Source organism: Mobula hypostoma, chromosome 13, assembly GCF_963921235.1.
Source record: "Mobula hypostoma chromosome 13, sMobHyp1.1, whole genome shotgun sequence".
Taxonomy (NCBI): Eukaryota; Metazoa; Chordata; class Chondrichthyes; order Myliobatiformes; family Myliobatidae; genus Mobula; species Mobula hypostoma.
The window spans coordinates 64,727,510-64,744,784 of record NC_086109.1 but is presented as its reverse complement, the minus strand read 5'-3'; the positions used below and the strand labels follow the sequence as shown (position 1 = coordinate 64,744,784).

The window sequence follows — 17,275 nt, the reverse complement described above, 5'->3', positions numbered from 1 at the left end:
GTCATCTGCAAAAATGGAACCTGTTTGTTACCTGGTGACGGTTTGAACTTAATCTGCTACTTTGCAATCATGTGCCAATAATTCCAGTTTGGTTCCGACTATATTAAAAAGTTCCTTGTATCTGCAACACAAGACATGATTAGAGAAGGTTAAGAGTTTAAAAAAACACGTACTTACATGAAACTGTGACCTCAAATTATTTCTTTTAAAACTTGTTTTAAATGTTTATTTTTCTTGTCCTCCACCAGTTCTACATAGTTCATGTGAATAAAAGCAGTCCAATGTGCTGTAGCAGAGACAAGGTCAAAGTGAGAACTGTACTGGATCAGTCTTTCAATGAAGAATGCAGTACACTCTAACCCACTCACCAGTAACCTATACGGTATCCTAGGAATCTGCAAGCTAAATATTTGGATCTGTCCAATGTTGGCATATCCTCAAACTAAGAAGAGATTAAAAGCAACAATATTCATTACAGTCATACTTCAGATATAATCCAACATAATAAATTGACTTTGCAAATAAAACCCTAACAATTAAAGGATATCCATTCAAATAGATCATGTAATTAAGCTGCTTTAGCTTCTATGGTGGACTTCAATAATAGTTTCAAATGACCAGTCCTATTAAGGAAAAAGATATTTAGCAAGCCTTTGCATTTTTAGGGCATTGATATATTAAGCTAATTTTGTGATTTAACTTGTCCCAAGTTAAATACTCAAGTACTACCCTCCGAAGTATTCGAGACATCTTCAAGCAGCGGTGCCTCAGATAGACAGCATCCATCATTAGGGATCCACACCACCCAGGACATGCCCTCTTTTCATTGTTACCATCAGGAAGGAGATACAGAAACCTGAAAGCACACACTTAGCGATTTAGGAACAGCTTCTTCCTCCCTGCCATCTGATTTCTAAATGGATATCGAACCCATGAATACTACCTCACTACTTTTAAAATTTTACTTTCTGTTTTTGCACTACTTATTGTAACTTCATTTAATATACACATATATACTTACTGTGATTCAGTTTTTTTCTCTTTATTTATCATGTATTGCATTGTACTGCTGCTGAAAAGTTAACAAATTTCATGACATGCTGATGATATTAAGCCTGATTCTAATTCTGATTCAAGGCAAGTATGGATCATTCAGTTTTTAGAATAAAATGTTTTCATTCACAGTAATAATTGATGTTCAGACAATCCTGTTGAAATGCTCTACAATATAGCGGAAGGTATCACTAGAAGTTCCCCTCTTTACCAATCCATGTCTTCTAGGCTCAGAATGCCCAGCAAACACTGTAGTGTGAACCCCAGAGGAACTAAAGGGTCTGAAGTAGAAATCTCCTGAACAGCTTTATCAGGTCATTGAGAGGTTGATAACACAAGATCTTGGCAGCTTGCTCAAAGAGATTTAAAAAAGATAGAACAGTCAAAAGGGTATGGTTTTCAGTCTCTATTACTAATGGATTCACAAACATTCACTCTATGAAAGAAATCTTACATGGAATTAACTTTTTCATCTGCTGATGCTGGAAATCTGAAATCAAAACAGAAAATACCAGAACCCCTCTATTGGTCAGACAGCTTCTATGGAAAGTGAAACAGAGATATCCTCTCAGATCAGAGACCTACTGTAAGAGCTAGATCAGATTAAATTTCTTTGCCTTAAACCAGAAACTGTTTCTCCTTCTGAAACATTAAATGGGAATAATTGGGTTCAGTATTGTTTTGTAATACACAGTGAGTTGATAAAGTTTCTTTATCTGGTAGAGAAATTGCTTCAAATATTATAGGGTTGGAGGGAAGCTAAATCTATGGACTGGCCAAAGCTGGTGTATTTAATCTTTATACACCTTTATTCGATGATCACAGCTTTAATTGAATAATTTTTTACCATAGACATCATAAAATTACTCTATTCAAGCTGTGGTCATCAAAGCATAGAATATGACAGACCCTTCAACCCACAGGTCTGCACCAATCATGAAGTCAATTTAACTAATCCCATCATGCCTGGCCGTGGTCTGTATCCTTTGACTTCCTGCCTGTTCATGTATCTCACTGCCTCTTAAAAGTGGCTATTGTGTCTGTCACGATCACCTCAATTGGCAAGATACTCCTGCACTCCTTGTATGCAAAAAAATTACTTGCACTGCACATCTCCCTTAAACCTTAAATCTATGTCCGCTGGCATTTGGCATTTCCCCCAGGGGGGAGGGGGAACACACGCACTATCTACCATTCTGATTTCTTGGGCAGCACAAGAGCAAAGCAGTTAGTGCCACGCTTTTCAGTGGCAGCTGGAAAACAGAGGGTTCGATTCCTGCCGCAATCTATACATTCTCCCTGTGACCACATTGGTTTCCTCCAAGTGCTCTGGTTTCCTCCCACATTCCAAAGATGTACGGATTAGGATTATTGAGTAATGGCCATGTTATGTTGGTGCCAGAGTTGTGGCGTCACTTGTGGGCTGCTAATTTGACTTGACACAATTGATGCATTTCACTAACAAGAGAAAATCTGCAGATGCTGGAAATTCAAGCCACACACACAAAATGCTGGAGGAACTCAGCATCTATGGAAAAAAGTACAGTTGACTTGTCAGTTCTTCCAGCATTTTGCATGTGTTGACACATTTCACTGATGTACCTGTGACAAATAAAGGTAATTTTTTCTTTACTTCCTATAAAAGCATTCAGAGGGACATACCATCCTCTGGTCCTGTGTCATTTGCAGGGTATTTTTTTTGAAAGGCATGTGCAGAACCATAGCAGGTTTTTATTGTTAATTGGATCTCATAAAAGTAAAAAGCAGTTCTGAGATGTGTACCAATATACAAGTAAAAAACATATCAAGTTAATTTAGATACACAAGGAAGTGAAGGCATCAGTAAATTATGTCATCTTAAGTTTGATCATGGTGGCAGGATGTTTGATGTAGGAGAGATTTAACGCAGTTGTTCTGCTTTTAGCTGCTGTGCTGCCACAATGGCCTCTAATAGTGAAACTAAGATGTTATTGCTTTCTCTTTGCCAATAAGCAAGACAGCTTTCACTGAGAATTGCAGATGCTTGCTGCTGTTGGTTATTGCCATAAACGTATGAAAAGAAGGCATTGAAGAGAAAAGCTAACAAAGAGTACCTTCTGATCAACCTACGACCCATACCTTTTCTCCGGCCCTGCCTAGAACAACCAATACAAACATGTATATTACAGCAACATACATCAAAGTTGCTGGTGAACGCAGCAAGCCAAGCAGCATCTATAGGAAGAGGCGCAGTCGACGTTTCAGGCCGAGACCCTTCGTCAGGACTAACTGAAGGAAGAGTGAGTAAGGGATTTGAAAGCTGGAAAGGGAGGGGGAGATGCAAAATGATAGGAGAAGACAGGAGGGGGTGGGATAGAGCCGAGAGCTGGACAGGTGATAGGCAAAGGGGATACAAGAGGATCATGGGACAGGAGGTCCGGGAAGAAAGACGGGGGGGGGTGACCCAGAGGATGGGCAAGAGGTATATTCAGAGGGACAGAGGGAGAAAAAGGAGAGTGAGAGAAAGAATGTGTGCATAAAAATGAGTAACAGCTGGGGTACGAGGGGGAGGTGGGGCCTAGCGGAAGTTAGAGAAGTCAATGTTCATGCCATCAGGTTGGAGGCTACCCAGACGGAATATAAGGTGTTGTTCCTCCAACCTGAGTGTGGCTTCATCTTTACAGTAGAGGAGGCCGTGGATAGACATGTCAGAATGGGAATGGGATGTGGAATTAAAATGTGTGGCCACTGGGAGATCCTGCTTTCTCTGGCGGACAGAGCGTAGATGTTCAGCAAAGCGGTCTCCCAGTCTGCGTCGGGTCTCACCAATATATAAAAGGCCACATCGGGAGCACCGGACACAGTATATCACCCCAGTCGACTCACAGGTGAAGTGATGCCTCACCTGGAAGGACTGTTTGGGGCCCTGAATGGTGGTAAGGGAGGAAGTGTAAGGGCATGTGTAGCACTTGTTCCGCTTACACGGATAAGTGCCAGGAGGGAGATCAGTGGGGAGGGATGGGGGGGACGAATGGACAAGGGAGTTGTGTAGGGAGCGATCCCTGCGGAATGCAGAGAGAGGGGGGGAGGGAAGGATGTGCTTAGTGGTGGGATCCCGTTGGAGGTGGCGGAAGTTACGGAGAATAATATGTTGGACCCGGAGGCTGGTGGGGTGGGAGGTGAGGACCAGGGGAACCCTATTCCTAGTGGGGTGGTGGGAGGATGGAGTGAGAGCAGATGTACGTGAAATGGAGGAGATGCGTTTAAGAGCAGAGTTGATAGTGGAGGAAGGGAAGCCCCTTTCTTTAAAAAATGAAGACATCTCCCTCGTCCTAGAATGAAAAGCCTCATCCTGAGAGCAGATGCGGCGGAGACGGAAGAATTGCGAGAAGGGGATGGCGTTTTTGCAAGAGACAGGGTGAGAAGAGGATGAGGCTTTTCATTCTAGGACGAGGGAGATGTCTTCATTTTTTAAAGAAAGGGGCTTCCCTTCCTCCACTATCAACTCTGCTCTTAAACGCATCTCCTCCATTTCACGTACATCTGCTCTCACTCCATCCTCCCACCACCCCACTAGGAATAGGGTTCCCCTGGTCCTCACCTACCACCCCACCAGCCTCCGGGTCCAACATATTATTCTCCGTAACTTCCGCCACCTCCAACGGGATCCCACCACTAAGCACATCTTTCCCTCCCCCCCTCTCTCTGCATTCCGCAGGGATCGCTCCCTACACAACTCCCTTGTCCATTCGTCCCCCCCATCCCTCCCCACTGATCTCCCTCCTGGCACTTATCCGTGTAAGCGGAACAAGTGCTACACATGCCCTTACACTTCCTCCCTTACCACCATTCAGGGCCCCAAACAGTCCTTCCAGGTGAGGCATCACTTCACCTGTGAGTCGACTGGGGTGATATACTGCGTCCGGTGCTCCCGATGTGGCCTTTTATATATTGGTGAGACCCGACACAGACTGGGAGACCGCTTTGCTGAACATCTATGCTCTGTCCGCCAGAGAAAGCAGGATCTCCCAGTGGCCACACATTTTAATCCCACATCCCATTCCCATTCTGACATGTCTATCCACGGCCTCCTCTACTGTAAAGATGAAGCCACACTCAGGTTGGAGGAACAACACCTTATATTCCGTCTGGGTAGCCTCCAACCTGATGGCATGAACATTGACTTCTCTAACTTCCGCTAGGCCCCACCTCCCCCTCGTACCCCAGCTGTTACTCATTTTTATGCACACATTCTTTCTCTCACTCTCCTTTTTCTCCCTCTGTCCCTCTGAATATACCTCTTGCCCATCCTCTGGGTCACCCCCCCCCCTGTCTTTCTTCCCGGACCTCCTGTCCCATGATCCTCTCGTATCCCCTTTTGCCTATCACCTGTCCAGCTCTCGGCTCTATCCCTCCCCCTCCTGTCTTCTCCTATCATTTTGCATCTCCCCCTCCCCCTCCAGCTTTCATATCCCTTACTCACTCTTCCTTCAGTTAGTCCTGACGAAGGGTCTCAGCCTGAAACGTCGACTGCGCCTCTTCCTATAGATGCTGCTTGGCCTGCTGCGTTCACCAGCAACTTTGATGTATGTTGCTTGAATTTCCAGCATCTGCAGAATTCCTGTTGTTTATGTATATTACATATTATGAAGTAAAGTTAGTTTTTTGGTTTTGAACTTCCTTTCTTCCACACTCCAGTGACATCAGTTCCATCCCAGAGCTGCTACAGTCAGTTCATTTGGATTTGAAAATTTCAACTTAAACTAGGAATTTAGTTAAATCCAGACTTTGGAAAAATTACTACAGATATTTGCATCAATGAACCCAATGCCTCCCAATTCACAGAGCAAATAGCCATGATATCCAAGGACCCTGAACAACCGTATAGTGAGCAGGGTAAAGAGGTGGGGGGGTACCTTTAGAAGCATAAAGAATGAAATAGAATTCAGCATTGCAGTGAGAATCACATGATGCACTAATCAATAATTCAGGCATGTAGTTACCATTTTAATAAATGAAAAATCTTTGAAGGTACATGTCTAAATCCTGTTTTAATGTATATTTATGATGTTCACAGCAATGTGTGTTAAAGGCACACCTACCTGATTCTTTCTTGTCAACAGGTTGTCTACTTTTATATTCAAGATGCTGGAGGAACTCAGCAGGCCAGGCAACATCTATGGGAAAGAGTACAGATGAAGTTTCGGACTGAGACCCTTCAGCAGGACTGGAGAAAAAGAGATGAGAAGTCAACATTAAGAGGTGAGGAAAGGGGAAGGAAAAACACAAGGTGATAGGTGAAACTGGGAGGGGTGAAATATAGAGTTAGCAGGTTGATTGGTGAAAGAGATAAGGGCTGGAGAAGGGTGAGGACAGAGGACCATGGAAGAAAGAAAAGAGGGAGGAGCACCAGAGGGAGGCAATGGGCAGGCAAGAAGATAAGGTGAGACAGGGAAAAGGGGTTGGCGAATGGTGAAAAGATGGAGGGGGCACGTAACCAAAAGTTTGAGAATTCAATATTCATGCCATCAGGTTGGAGGCTACCCAGATGGAGTATAATGTGTTGCTCCTCCAACCTGAGTATGACCTCATTGCAATAGTGTGACCTCGACGGTCGTGATAAGGCCACACTCAGGCAACACCTTATATTCCGTCTGGGTAGCCTCCAACCTGATGGCATGAACACTGATTACTCAAACTTCCAGTAATGCCTCCCCCTCATCATTCCCCATCCCCTTTTCCCTCTCTCTCCTTATCTTCATGCCTGCCCATTGCCTCCCTCTGGTGCTCCTTCCTCTTTTCTTTCTTGCATGGCCTTCTGTCCTCTCCTATTCATTTCCCCTTTCTCCAGTCCTTATCTCTTTCACCAATCAACTTCTCAACTCTTTACTTCACCCCTCCCCCTTACAGTTTCACCTATCACCTTGTGTTTCTCCCTCTCCTCCCCTCACCTTCTTACTCTGACTTCTCATCTTTTTTTTCCAGTCCTGCTGAAGGGTCTCGGCCCGAAACATTGACCGTACTCTTTTCCATAGGGGCAGCCTGGGGCCTGCAGTGTTCCTCCAGCATTCAGTGTGTGTTGCTTGGATTTCCAGCATCTGCAGATTTTATCCTGTTTGCTTTCAGATTCACTTTGTTTCATTTCTATTCTTACTTAGCTTCATTACTATAAATTATGTAAATTATTCTCAGAAAAGAAGTCGTCAAATTTTTGTTTATTTATTTATTCATTCATTCATCATCCATCCATCCATCTATTTATTTAGAGATACAGCATGGAACAGGCTCTTCCAACCCAATGAGCTACATCGCCCAGCAATCCACATATTTAATAGTAGCCTAATTGCGGGAAAATTTATGATGATCAATTAACCCAGTAATTCTTTGTCTGTGGGAGGAAACCAGAGCACCCAGAGGAAACCCATGGGTTCATGAACTGAACATACAAACTCCTTCCAGATGGTGCCAAAACTGAAGTCTGAACTCTGGAATGCAGAGAGTTGTAACAGAGCTGTGCTAACTTCTGCGCCACCATGGCACCCAATATTATTAAGAGATGATATTTAATAAAATTTATTGTTGATGCTTTGTTCTGGAGCACCACTGTATTCTCAAGACCAGTTTCATATTATAAAAGAGCAGTGAAAGTAAAATATATTGTGAATTCAGCCAAAGTATTCTCAGAGAAAAAGTCAGCTAGACGACTACTGTAGAAGCTTTGCAAACACAAATATTTCTTTTCTTTTACAATTAATGTTTATTTTAAGATTAATACATTTAATTTAATAATCATAATTATATTGAACAATGTTTTGGCTCAGGCTCTGCTCTCTATCTTCCATCATAGCTCTGTAAATTTCAATATGAAGAATGTATTGGACATGATTGTAAGCAGAAGTCTGTAGTTCATCATTTTCTTTTTACAATGACCTACCATACAGTCCCCAAACAAGGTGTTATCCCCAATCCAGATTGAAATTCAATTTGATAACACCCACAGGGATGGATTGAATGATTTGGAGGCTTAAAAATTACAGTCCATAAACCATCACCCAAGGAAACCTCTGTAATCTTTGTTTAAGAATGTTAGCTCATTTAGCATCAATATAGTTGGAAACGGAGCTACAGAGATCCAATTCACTGATTTCTTAGGTATATTGTGGGTCTTCAATTTTAAATATCTCTTTGACTAATCTTATTACACTTATTTGGTTTCCATTTCTTTGTAACCACACTTCTGTTCAGTAACAACGATTTGCAATTTTTTTAATCCCAAGATAAAGTCTCTAGCCATAAGTTCAGTCATTTACTGCATTCTTTTGCTCAAGGTTACATAAACCAGACTTTCTGGGGATCATATAACATATCTATAAATACTAATAAATTGGATTTTATTGGTGTTTCATCATAGCATTTGTCTGAAATAATGAATTGCAATCTTTACTGTATGTCCATCTGAGTGGAATGAATATAGGATATATTTCTTACAATTAGAAGATTAAGAGGTAATCTTAGTAGATTTTTTAGATGATTGTAAGATATAAATTAGACCAAAGGGAACGAGAAATAAAAACATTAAAAGCTGAAAACACACAGCAAGTTAGGCAGGATCTATGGAATGAGAAACAGAGTGTATGTTACAGATCGAAGACAGAGTTCTGATGAAAGATCTTCAATCTGAGACTTCAACTCTATTTCACTTTCCACAGATGTTCTCCGTCCTGCTGAATGTTTCTAGCATTCATATTTTAGATTACTTCCTAGAGTTGTATTCATGGAATCACAGAGGAATATGGCACAGAAAAAGGCCCTTCAGCCCATCAGGCCTGCATAGACCAGGGATTCCCATCCTGGAGTTTATGGATACCTCGGCTATTGCAGGGGTCCATGGCATAACAAAGGTTGGAAGCCCCTGGCATAGACCGTCAACAATTTACACTAATCTAATATTAATCCCTGTTTAAATTTTCCCCACATTTTCAAGTCTTTTTGACTCTTATATTAGCCGTGGGTTGTTCAGTGGTGATAATGGGAAGAAGGAACATTCTTCACTAAAGTGCAAGTGAGATGTGATGTGAATTAAAAATATCACAAGGATAATGAAGGAGCCAGCTGGGCTAAATATGTATTTCAGCTCAGAAGTTAAAACAGGTTTTAAGATGCAGAAGAGGTGGGTGTGAGCACATGAGAGAACATGACAGAGTTGAAGACAGGAGGACTACAAGATGGTAAGGGAGCCAGGTCATAGAGTCATATAGCACAGAAACAAGCCCTTCAACCCACCAAGTTCTTGCCAGCAATCAACCATCAATTTGCATTAATCCTACCCTAATTCCTTTCTTCAGTCTCCCCACATTACCAGTAACTCCTCTCCTTTACTCCCACTGATTCAACCACTTATCAACACACCAAAGATGATTCATGGTGGACAGTTCACCAACCCACATTTTTTGGGTTGTGAGAGGAAACTGGAAGACCCAAGGGACACCAACACACTGGTAGGGAGAATGCAAGGGAAAGAGGTAAAGTAACAGAAGGGAGGTCTGGAGCGTTATAAATTGGTGAAGTCGGATAGCTAAGTGAACAATCAGGAGGAATAAAATTCTGAATGCAACAAATGTGAACTGGAAAACTGGAATGCAGATGATCTGAAACTGTTGAACTTTCTTTTAAGTTTGAAAGTCATAGAGAGACACAGCACAGAATCAGGCTCTTCAGCAAGCCTGTTAAGCATCCTTTATTTACACTAGTCCTACCCAATCCCATTTCATTCTACCTACACTCCCATCAGCTCACCCTCCACCAAAGTCCACAGATTCCACCACTCACCTTACAGATGCCCATTAACCCAACAATCCACATAGTTTGGGATGTGACATAAACCTGGAGCACCCAGAGGAAACCCATGTGGTCATAGGAAGAACATGCAAACTCCATGCAAATGGCACCAAGGATCAGGAAAGAACCCAGGCTGCTGGAGCGTGAGGCAGCAGCTCTGTTCTGACCTATATTGTATCAGCTGAAAGTTGATGTTAATTTACTTTGATCTTCATTCTGCTGGAAGGACAATGACCTGAAACTCTAACTCTGTGTCTTTCTCCACCAGTGTCTCCTGCATGTATTTTCAATGATTATTTTTATATTTCAGATTGTATTTGCTGACTTATTGTGGTAAAGAAGGAGACTATCCCAATGGAGCAATTCCATTACTTCCATTTTCTTACTCCTTTCTTCCGTGCAACTAACAAGCCAATCAATTCCCCTTAGATTCTTTTGCCACATACCTACAGTAAGGGGTGACATACAGTAGTGAAATAACTAGTTAAGAGATGTGCAGATAGATAAAATCATGGTTTGTCTTAAGCATGTTGAAAAGGGAGGGTTGTGAAATTATTAAATTAATAACAGGCTGGATGTATTGTTTTAGGAATATTATAATTAAGCTCTGTGTTTGACAGAATTTTACAATTTATCATGAAAAGTTAAAGATTATATTGTGACCTCTGAAAAAAGAATAAGTTATCCAAAGTTGGAGATTGACTATTGAGATGTCCAGGTTACAATGTGGGCAGATGAAAGGTGTTCCTTGAGCTTGCACTGAGCTTCGTGTAACAGTGCAGAAGGCTACAGGCAGAGAATTCTTTTTGCCTACCATCGACTTTTTTCCTATATGGTCAGGTCAACTGGGACCCAGAAGGTCATACTACACTAGATAACACAAACTTTACAACATTACACAGGCAAAGGATCATCAGTACTCTTTAAGGACAAAGTTCAGAATCAAAATCAGTTTTATTATCACTGATATATGTCGTGAAATTTATTGTTTAGTTTTTGCCATGCAGGGCAATACAAAAATAATTACAAGAAGTTACAATAAGAATTATATGAAAATAAATAAATTGTGCTAAAAGAGAGCCAATTAGTGTGGTAGTGTTCATGGATTCACGGACTGTTCAGACATCTGATGCTGGAGGGGAAAAAGCTGTTCCTAAAATATTGAGTGAGCATCCTCTGGCTCCTGTACCTCTCCCTGATGGGTGGAATGAGAAGAGGGCATGACCTGAACCGTGAGAGTCCTTAACGATAGATGCAGCCTTCTTGAGGCACTGGCTTCTGAAGATGTCCTCAGTGTTGGGACACTTGTGTCCATGAAGGAGCTTTCCCTGATCAGCAATAGAGAGAGAGGGAAGATAATGTTTTTCCTTATCAGAGAAATTCTCTTTGCTTCACACGTTGCCCTCGTCCTCTGTCCCTGCTACCTAGGCTAACTTAGTACTTTGTTTCTCAGTTCTGATGAAGAATCCAAGAACTGAAATGTTAACTTTCTCCCTTTCCACAGGTGGTGCCTGACTGATGATTTTTTTTCTCTATTCTTGTTTCAGATTTCTAACATCTACAAAGTTTTTTAAAAATTTTCTATTGAATAATCTGGCAGATGAATATTTGTAGATTCAGTGGAAGAATATGGTAAAGGAATAAACATCTCTGAGTAGCAGAAGTTAGCTAGTTCTCTGAAGTGTTAACATGGCACTATTGCAGATCGGTGCATCATGTTTGGTGTTCAATTCCACCCTTGTCTGTAAGGAGATTGTATGTCAATGGGTTTTTCCAGTTTCTTCCCACGGTCCAAAGACATACCCATTAGTAGGTTAAAGGGTTATTGTAAAATGTCCTGTTGATTAAGCTAGGGTTCAATTCATAGGTTGCAGTAGGGGTGTGGCTCGCTGGGCCAGAATAAATAAACAAATAATTTTTTTTTCAGGTCAGGTTCTGTGGATAGGAAATCAGAGCGTTCTTTGAGAAGATGCATTAAATAGCCTATAATCTGAATTTGTTTGCAATTGCCGTATCATTTTGCAGGGTACGATTGCTGGATTCTGCAAGACTTCAAGTCCAGAATGTCACAAGGCAAGATGCTGGTCTTTATGGATGTACAGTTACCAATGAACTAGGAACAGATACTGAGGCCTCATCATTGTTGTATTCAGGTGAGTTGATGCTGCGTTAGTGAAATTATATCATATAAGACATTTTCTAGAACTATTTAGCAGAAAATTACATGCATTCTCAAAATATTCAACCACATGAAAATACTTAATTGGATGTATGAAGATGATTGAACTTGTATCTGCTACATTGGGGACACTTCCATCAGATTAGCGATGAATTCCATGTTGCTACTTACAAGTGAGAAAGTGGTCCACCAGCTGTAATGGCCGAAATGTTAATGTGCCTTTTAATTACTCAATAGAACTGTTGATTACTCAACAGAAATTGCAGTGGATGAGCACTGGTTAAACTGTGTGCAAGGTGAGAGCTAGACTCTGCACGCAGTCCTCGGTAACTCCTGCAGGCAGGTGGACTCCAAGCACCTCAGTGTACATCAGCTGTCGGTTAAGATCATACTTATGGCCATCAACCTTTATCGACCATAGTTCATTGAAACAAATCTGTGTGAAACCTGGTCCTCAGGCAAACTGGTGTCCACTCAGATTTGGGGATTCGCAAAATGTACAGACTCCTGTATCACAGCACTCTAATCTCTGTAAAGTGCCAGGTTGTGAGTGTCAATGACTTCTTCCTCTATGGTGTGGGGCAACCTCTCAGCTGGAGCTTGGATAGATTTATCATGAATATATGGGATGTCTGTATTGAACAAGGGGGGAAGAATGAGTAGTGAAGCTTCTTTAAGCTATGGTACAGGACAGAAGACTCTGTGGTATGAGCATTAAAGTTAAATATGAAAATGGAAAAAAAATGTTATTCTTAATGAACCAGAGCCATGGAAGACACTTGCAAATTTCTACAGACGTACCATGGAGAGCATTCTAACTGACTGCATCACCTTCTGGTGTGGGGGGCAGGCACTGCACAGGATGAAAATAAGCCGCAGAACGTTGTAAACTTAGTCAGCTCCATCATGGGGATTGGCCTCCCCAGCTTCAATGAGCGATGCCTCAAAAAAGTGACGCCCATCGTTATGGACCCCCATCACATAGGACATGCCATCTTCTCATCGCTACCATCAGGAAGGAGGTACAGCAGCCTGAATGCACACACTCAGTGACTTGGGAGTAGCTTCTTCCCCTCTGCCTTCAGATTTCTGAATGGACATTGAACCCATGAACACAATCCCACAACTTTTTATTTCTTTTTTTTCTCTTTTTGCACTATTTATTTAACTTTTTAAACATATATGCTTTTGATAATTTACAGATTTTTTTTATTCGTATGTACTGCAAGGTACTCCTGCCACATAACAAATTTCACAATGTACAGTATGCCTGTGCTATTAAACCTGATTCTGACAGCCAGTGCTGTCCCCTGCAAGTAGATGAGCCAATGGCACAGGAGAACTCTCCACCCCTCCAGTATGGTGTTGTACTTATCTCCTACAGGAGAAAGAGTCCCTCAGTCCTGAAGAAGGATCTTGGCCCAAAATGTCGACTGTTTACTGTTTTCCATGGATGCTACCTCCAGCATTTTGTGTGTGTTGCTTTTAGATTTCCAGCATCTGAAGGCTTTCTCATATTTAGGAAGAGGAGTGATCATGTTAGCAGAAATGAGGCAGTGGTTGTGTATGGTATGGCTGAATAGGTAACAGCATGTATAAGGTTAGTAATGATATTGTCATAATAGCTGTTTATTTGTATCTGTAGTGGTGCATGCATTGCCAGCTGCGATTTATTGATATTGCCTCCGAACTTGACTACAATGGAGAGGTCACTAAAATCTTTGCAACGCTGGGACCGTGTTCTTCGGGCAACACTGCCAGCATTAGTCTTGTGGGCTGGGCTTTTTTCACTCAAGTCAGATTTCTAACCTTAGTGTCTTCCTTGATCTGTTGCTAGTGCAACATGTCTATTGGGAGTGTAGCTAAGCTGCAATGGTAGGTTTCTGTAATCACCTGTCCTTTAAATATGATGTCCGTTAACAATGGATAGATCTTTATAAAGCACAATTGAAGTTTCTAGCAGCTAATAGAAACTTCACAACTATCGTTGACCAAGTACAGAGGTCCAGGAGAAAGATCCTTGCACAAGAATCATACACTGTCAGCAGCAGGACAAATGGCCAAAGGTACCCAACAGTGCCACTTATTTTTCTGGACATTTTAACCTCAGACCCATTGCATATCGCGACTAAAATGAAAGCAAAATCTAGCAATGTTCAGTAGGTTAGATAGAGGCACAAGAGTTTCAAGGCAGTAACTTTTCGTCTTTCCAAAGACGCTAGCTGCCTTTTGTTCAACAGCTAGCCGGTCCTGTCCACATTTCAGTAAATTAGTTATTTTGTTTGTGCACTATGCTTGGAAGTGTTATCATTTTGTTTTAGATTTCCAGTATCCGCAGCATTTTTCAATCGTTTTAGATTTTCCGATAATCTCTCAGCAATGACGAACCCTTCCTCTCAATCTATGAAGAGTAAGGAAAGCTCAGAATGAAACAAGATCCAGGGCTACCTCAGTCCACATGTCTGTCATGGCAGCTTGGTATTAACAATTTACTTCAAGGTCCCTTCAGTTCAGGTGGAGAGAATTAGTATCCTGCAGTTCTGGGGCTATCCAGTATTGGTTTACACGGCCTGTGATAGATTCCAGTGAACGGAGGCATTTCCGAAGTATGGGGAATCCCTGATGCAGGTCAAAGTACTTATCCTCTGGAAAACGAATCAACTTGGCTTAGTGTCTGAAGTGAAAGGTGATACCTCTCAAAGCACTTTGAAAATGACCATAGAATTTTTACCAAGTCATACTTAAGCTCACAAGATCAGGTTTTCATATCAAAAGAACACACTCAGCTTAATTTAGCAGTGACATTAATCTCTGGTATACTCAGTGATGGTAGCCTGGCTGTGACAGATAACCTCTTTCCATCTGTTGTAGACATCTGCATTGCTCAGAAATTCATTGTTCTTGGGAGCCTTTGAACTAAGCTTTTGGAATGTCTGGATCTTATTCAATGAATGAACAAATTTCTGGTAGTCTGTGCAGTGTGTTAAATATTGCAGTAGTATTTGAGTAATCTTGTATATATATTGTTTGATTAAGCATCCTTTGTTTGTTCACATAATTCACTATGGGTTATAGGCAAGAAATATGTGAATGCCATATGACATTATACCACCACATCATATGTTAGCACCTCACTAAAGAAAGGGGTGAAAAAACTAAGTAGGCAAGCGTCCCAGCTCCTATGTTTTACTTCTGATTAGTTTCTGGAGTTACAAAATGTAACAGTGGCAGCGAGGAAGTTTTAAAATGAACTCAAGATAACTACGTACCGGTTGAAGCACAGCACAATTTTCTTCGGAGGGGGAGAGAGAAGTTGAAGTTAAAAAATAAGGCAGAAAATGGACAAAATTAACAAGCAACAAGTGTGTCTACAGGTTCATAAACAGTGAGTACCAGGTGATAATATATTTTAATAAAAGCAGGAATGGCTGGTTGCATTGGTATGATGGATACATTTAACTGTACAATGGGTAACTGGATGATGTATACTGAATGAATTGAACAGTATTTTGAATCCAATGCAAAACGAGTGCTATTGTTGCTGAGTGCAATGGGTGGAAATGCATACAGTTTGTGTGGAAGTTTAACTTCTCCAAACTGAGCTTTGCTGATATCATAAATGTCAAGCAGGAACATTTAGACCCAAAACCATTTGGGTTTCATTAATGGAATCAAAAAGGAGAGTCCATTTCTGCTTATATGGCTGAATTGAAAGCATTATCAGTTCAGTGATGGGCGTAAAGATGCATAGAGATATCATTTAGTTTGTGGAATCTTATAACAAAGCATTCAAAAGCGGCTCCTAAATGAAGCACAACTCACATTTAAAAGAGCAGTTGAAATCGTTGTGTCAATGGAGACAGCAGCCAGACATGGAATTGAGTTGCAGTCAGGAATGAAAGTGAGCATGAACAGACTTGCAATGGTGAAAAAGGCGAATGGTATGCTGGCATTCATAGCAAGAGGATTCGAGTACAGGAGCAGGGAGGTAATACTGCAGTCGTACAAGGCCTTGGTGAGACCACACCTGGAGTATTGTGTGAAGTTTTGGTCCCCTAATCTGAGGAAAGACATCCTTGCCATAGAGGGAGTACAAAGAAGGTTCACCATATTGATTCCTGGGATGGCAGGACTTTCATATGATGAAAGACTGGATCGACTAGGCTTATACTCATTGGAATTTGGAAGATTGAGGGGGGATCTTACTGAAACTTATAAGGGATTGGACAGGCTAGATGCAGGAAGATTGTTCCCGATGTTGGGGAAGTCCAGAACGAGGGGTCACAATTTGAGGATAAAGGGGAAGCCTTTTCAGACCGAGATGAGGAAAAACTTCTTCACACAGAGAGTGGTGAATCTGTGGAATTCTCTGCCACAGGAAACAGTTGAGGCCAGTTCATTGGCTATATTTAAGAGGGACTTAGATATGGCCCTTGTGGCTAAAGGGATCAGGGGGTATGGGGGGAAGGCTGGTACAGGGTTTTGAGTTGGATGATCAGCCATGATCATACTGAATGGTGGTGCAGGCTCAAAGGGCCGAATGGCCTACTCCTGCACCTATTTTCTATGTTTCTATGTTTAAACAGAAACAGTTTAAAGGTGAAACTTGCAGAAAGTGCAACAAAGTAGGACGCATACAAAGAGCATGTCAAGCAGGCAAAAATAAATGGGATTGCAGAAGGAAGAGAAAAAGATTAAAAAGTCAAGCTGCAGTTTCAAAAAGAATATTAATTGGCATGCTGTTGATGAAAAATCTGATAATGATGCGAGTGGTAAGGATTGTGTAAACTTGAAAGTTACAATGTGAAAAATGACAAGGGACAAGCAATATGGCTAACACCAGAAGTGAACCACAAATTAATTAAGATGGAATTGGAAATTAGCTTGGCTTTTTCGGTTTTCCCACAGCATGAGTTTGAACGTTATTTCAAAGATACTAAACTGAAGCCTGCTGATATCCAACTAAGTACTTATAATGTAGAAAAGAGAACTCCTGTAGGAATGACATTTGTAATGGTGAAATATAACAACCAGCAAGCCACATTGGGCTTGTATGTGGTAAAAACAGGTAGGCCAACATTGAGATAAGCTAACTACAACTTGATTAGAGATCCATCTACAATTTGCATGTTGCATCCCCTGCAATAGAGTCAACTGAAAGCAAACTAAGAAAGGTACTGGATGATGCCACAGGTGAGTTCAAAGATGGTATTGGAAAACCCAAAC

The 17,275-nt window shown here is 41.4% G+C and overlaps 1 protein-coding gene and 1 long non-coding RNA gene across 4 annotated transcripts in view; one reads left to right on the top strand and one right to left on the bottom strand.

The window, feature by feature from the left end:
• Positions 1-314, bottom strand: part of LOC134355646 (uncharacterized) — a 114,892-nt gene extending 114,578 nt beyond the window's left edge. For all 3 annotated transcript variants that reach the window (XR_010020142.1, XR_010020141.1, XR_010020140.1), the window contains exon 1: positions 178-314. This is a non-coding gene — a long non-coding RNA (uncharacterized LOC134355646). The remainder of the gene's footprint in view (positions 1-177) is intronic.
• The window catches only part of adamtsl3 (ADAMTS-like 3), a 760,337-nt gene that overhangs the window by 662,306 nt on the left and 80,756 nt on the right, over positions 1-17,275 (top strand). Inside the window, exon 23 of the mRNA XM_063065855.1 lies at positions 11,896-12,023. Coding sequence (XP_062921925.1) covers positions 11,896-12,023 — 128 coding nt within the window. The remainder of the gene's footprint in view (positions 1-11,895; positions 12,024-17,275) is intronic.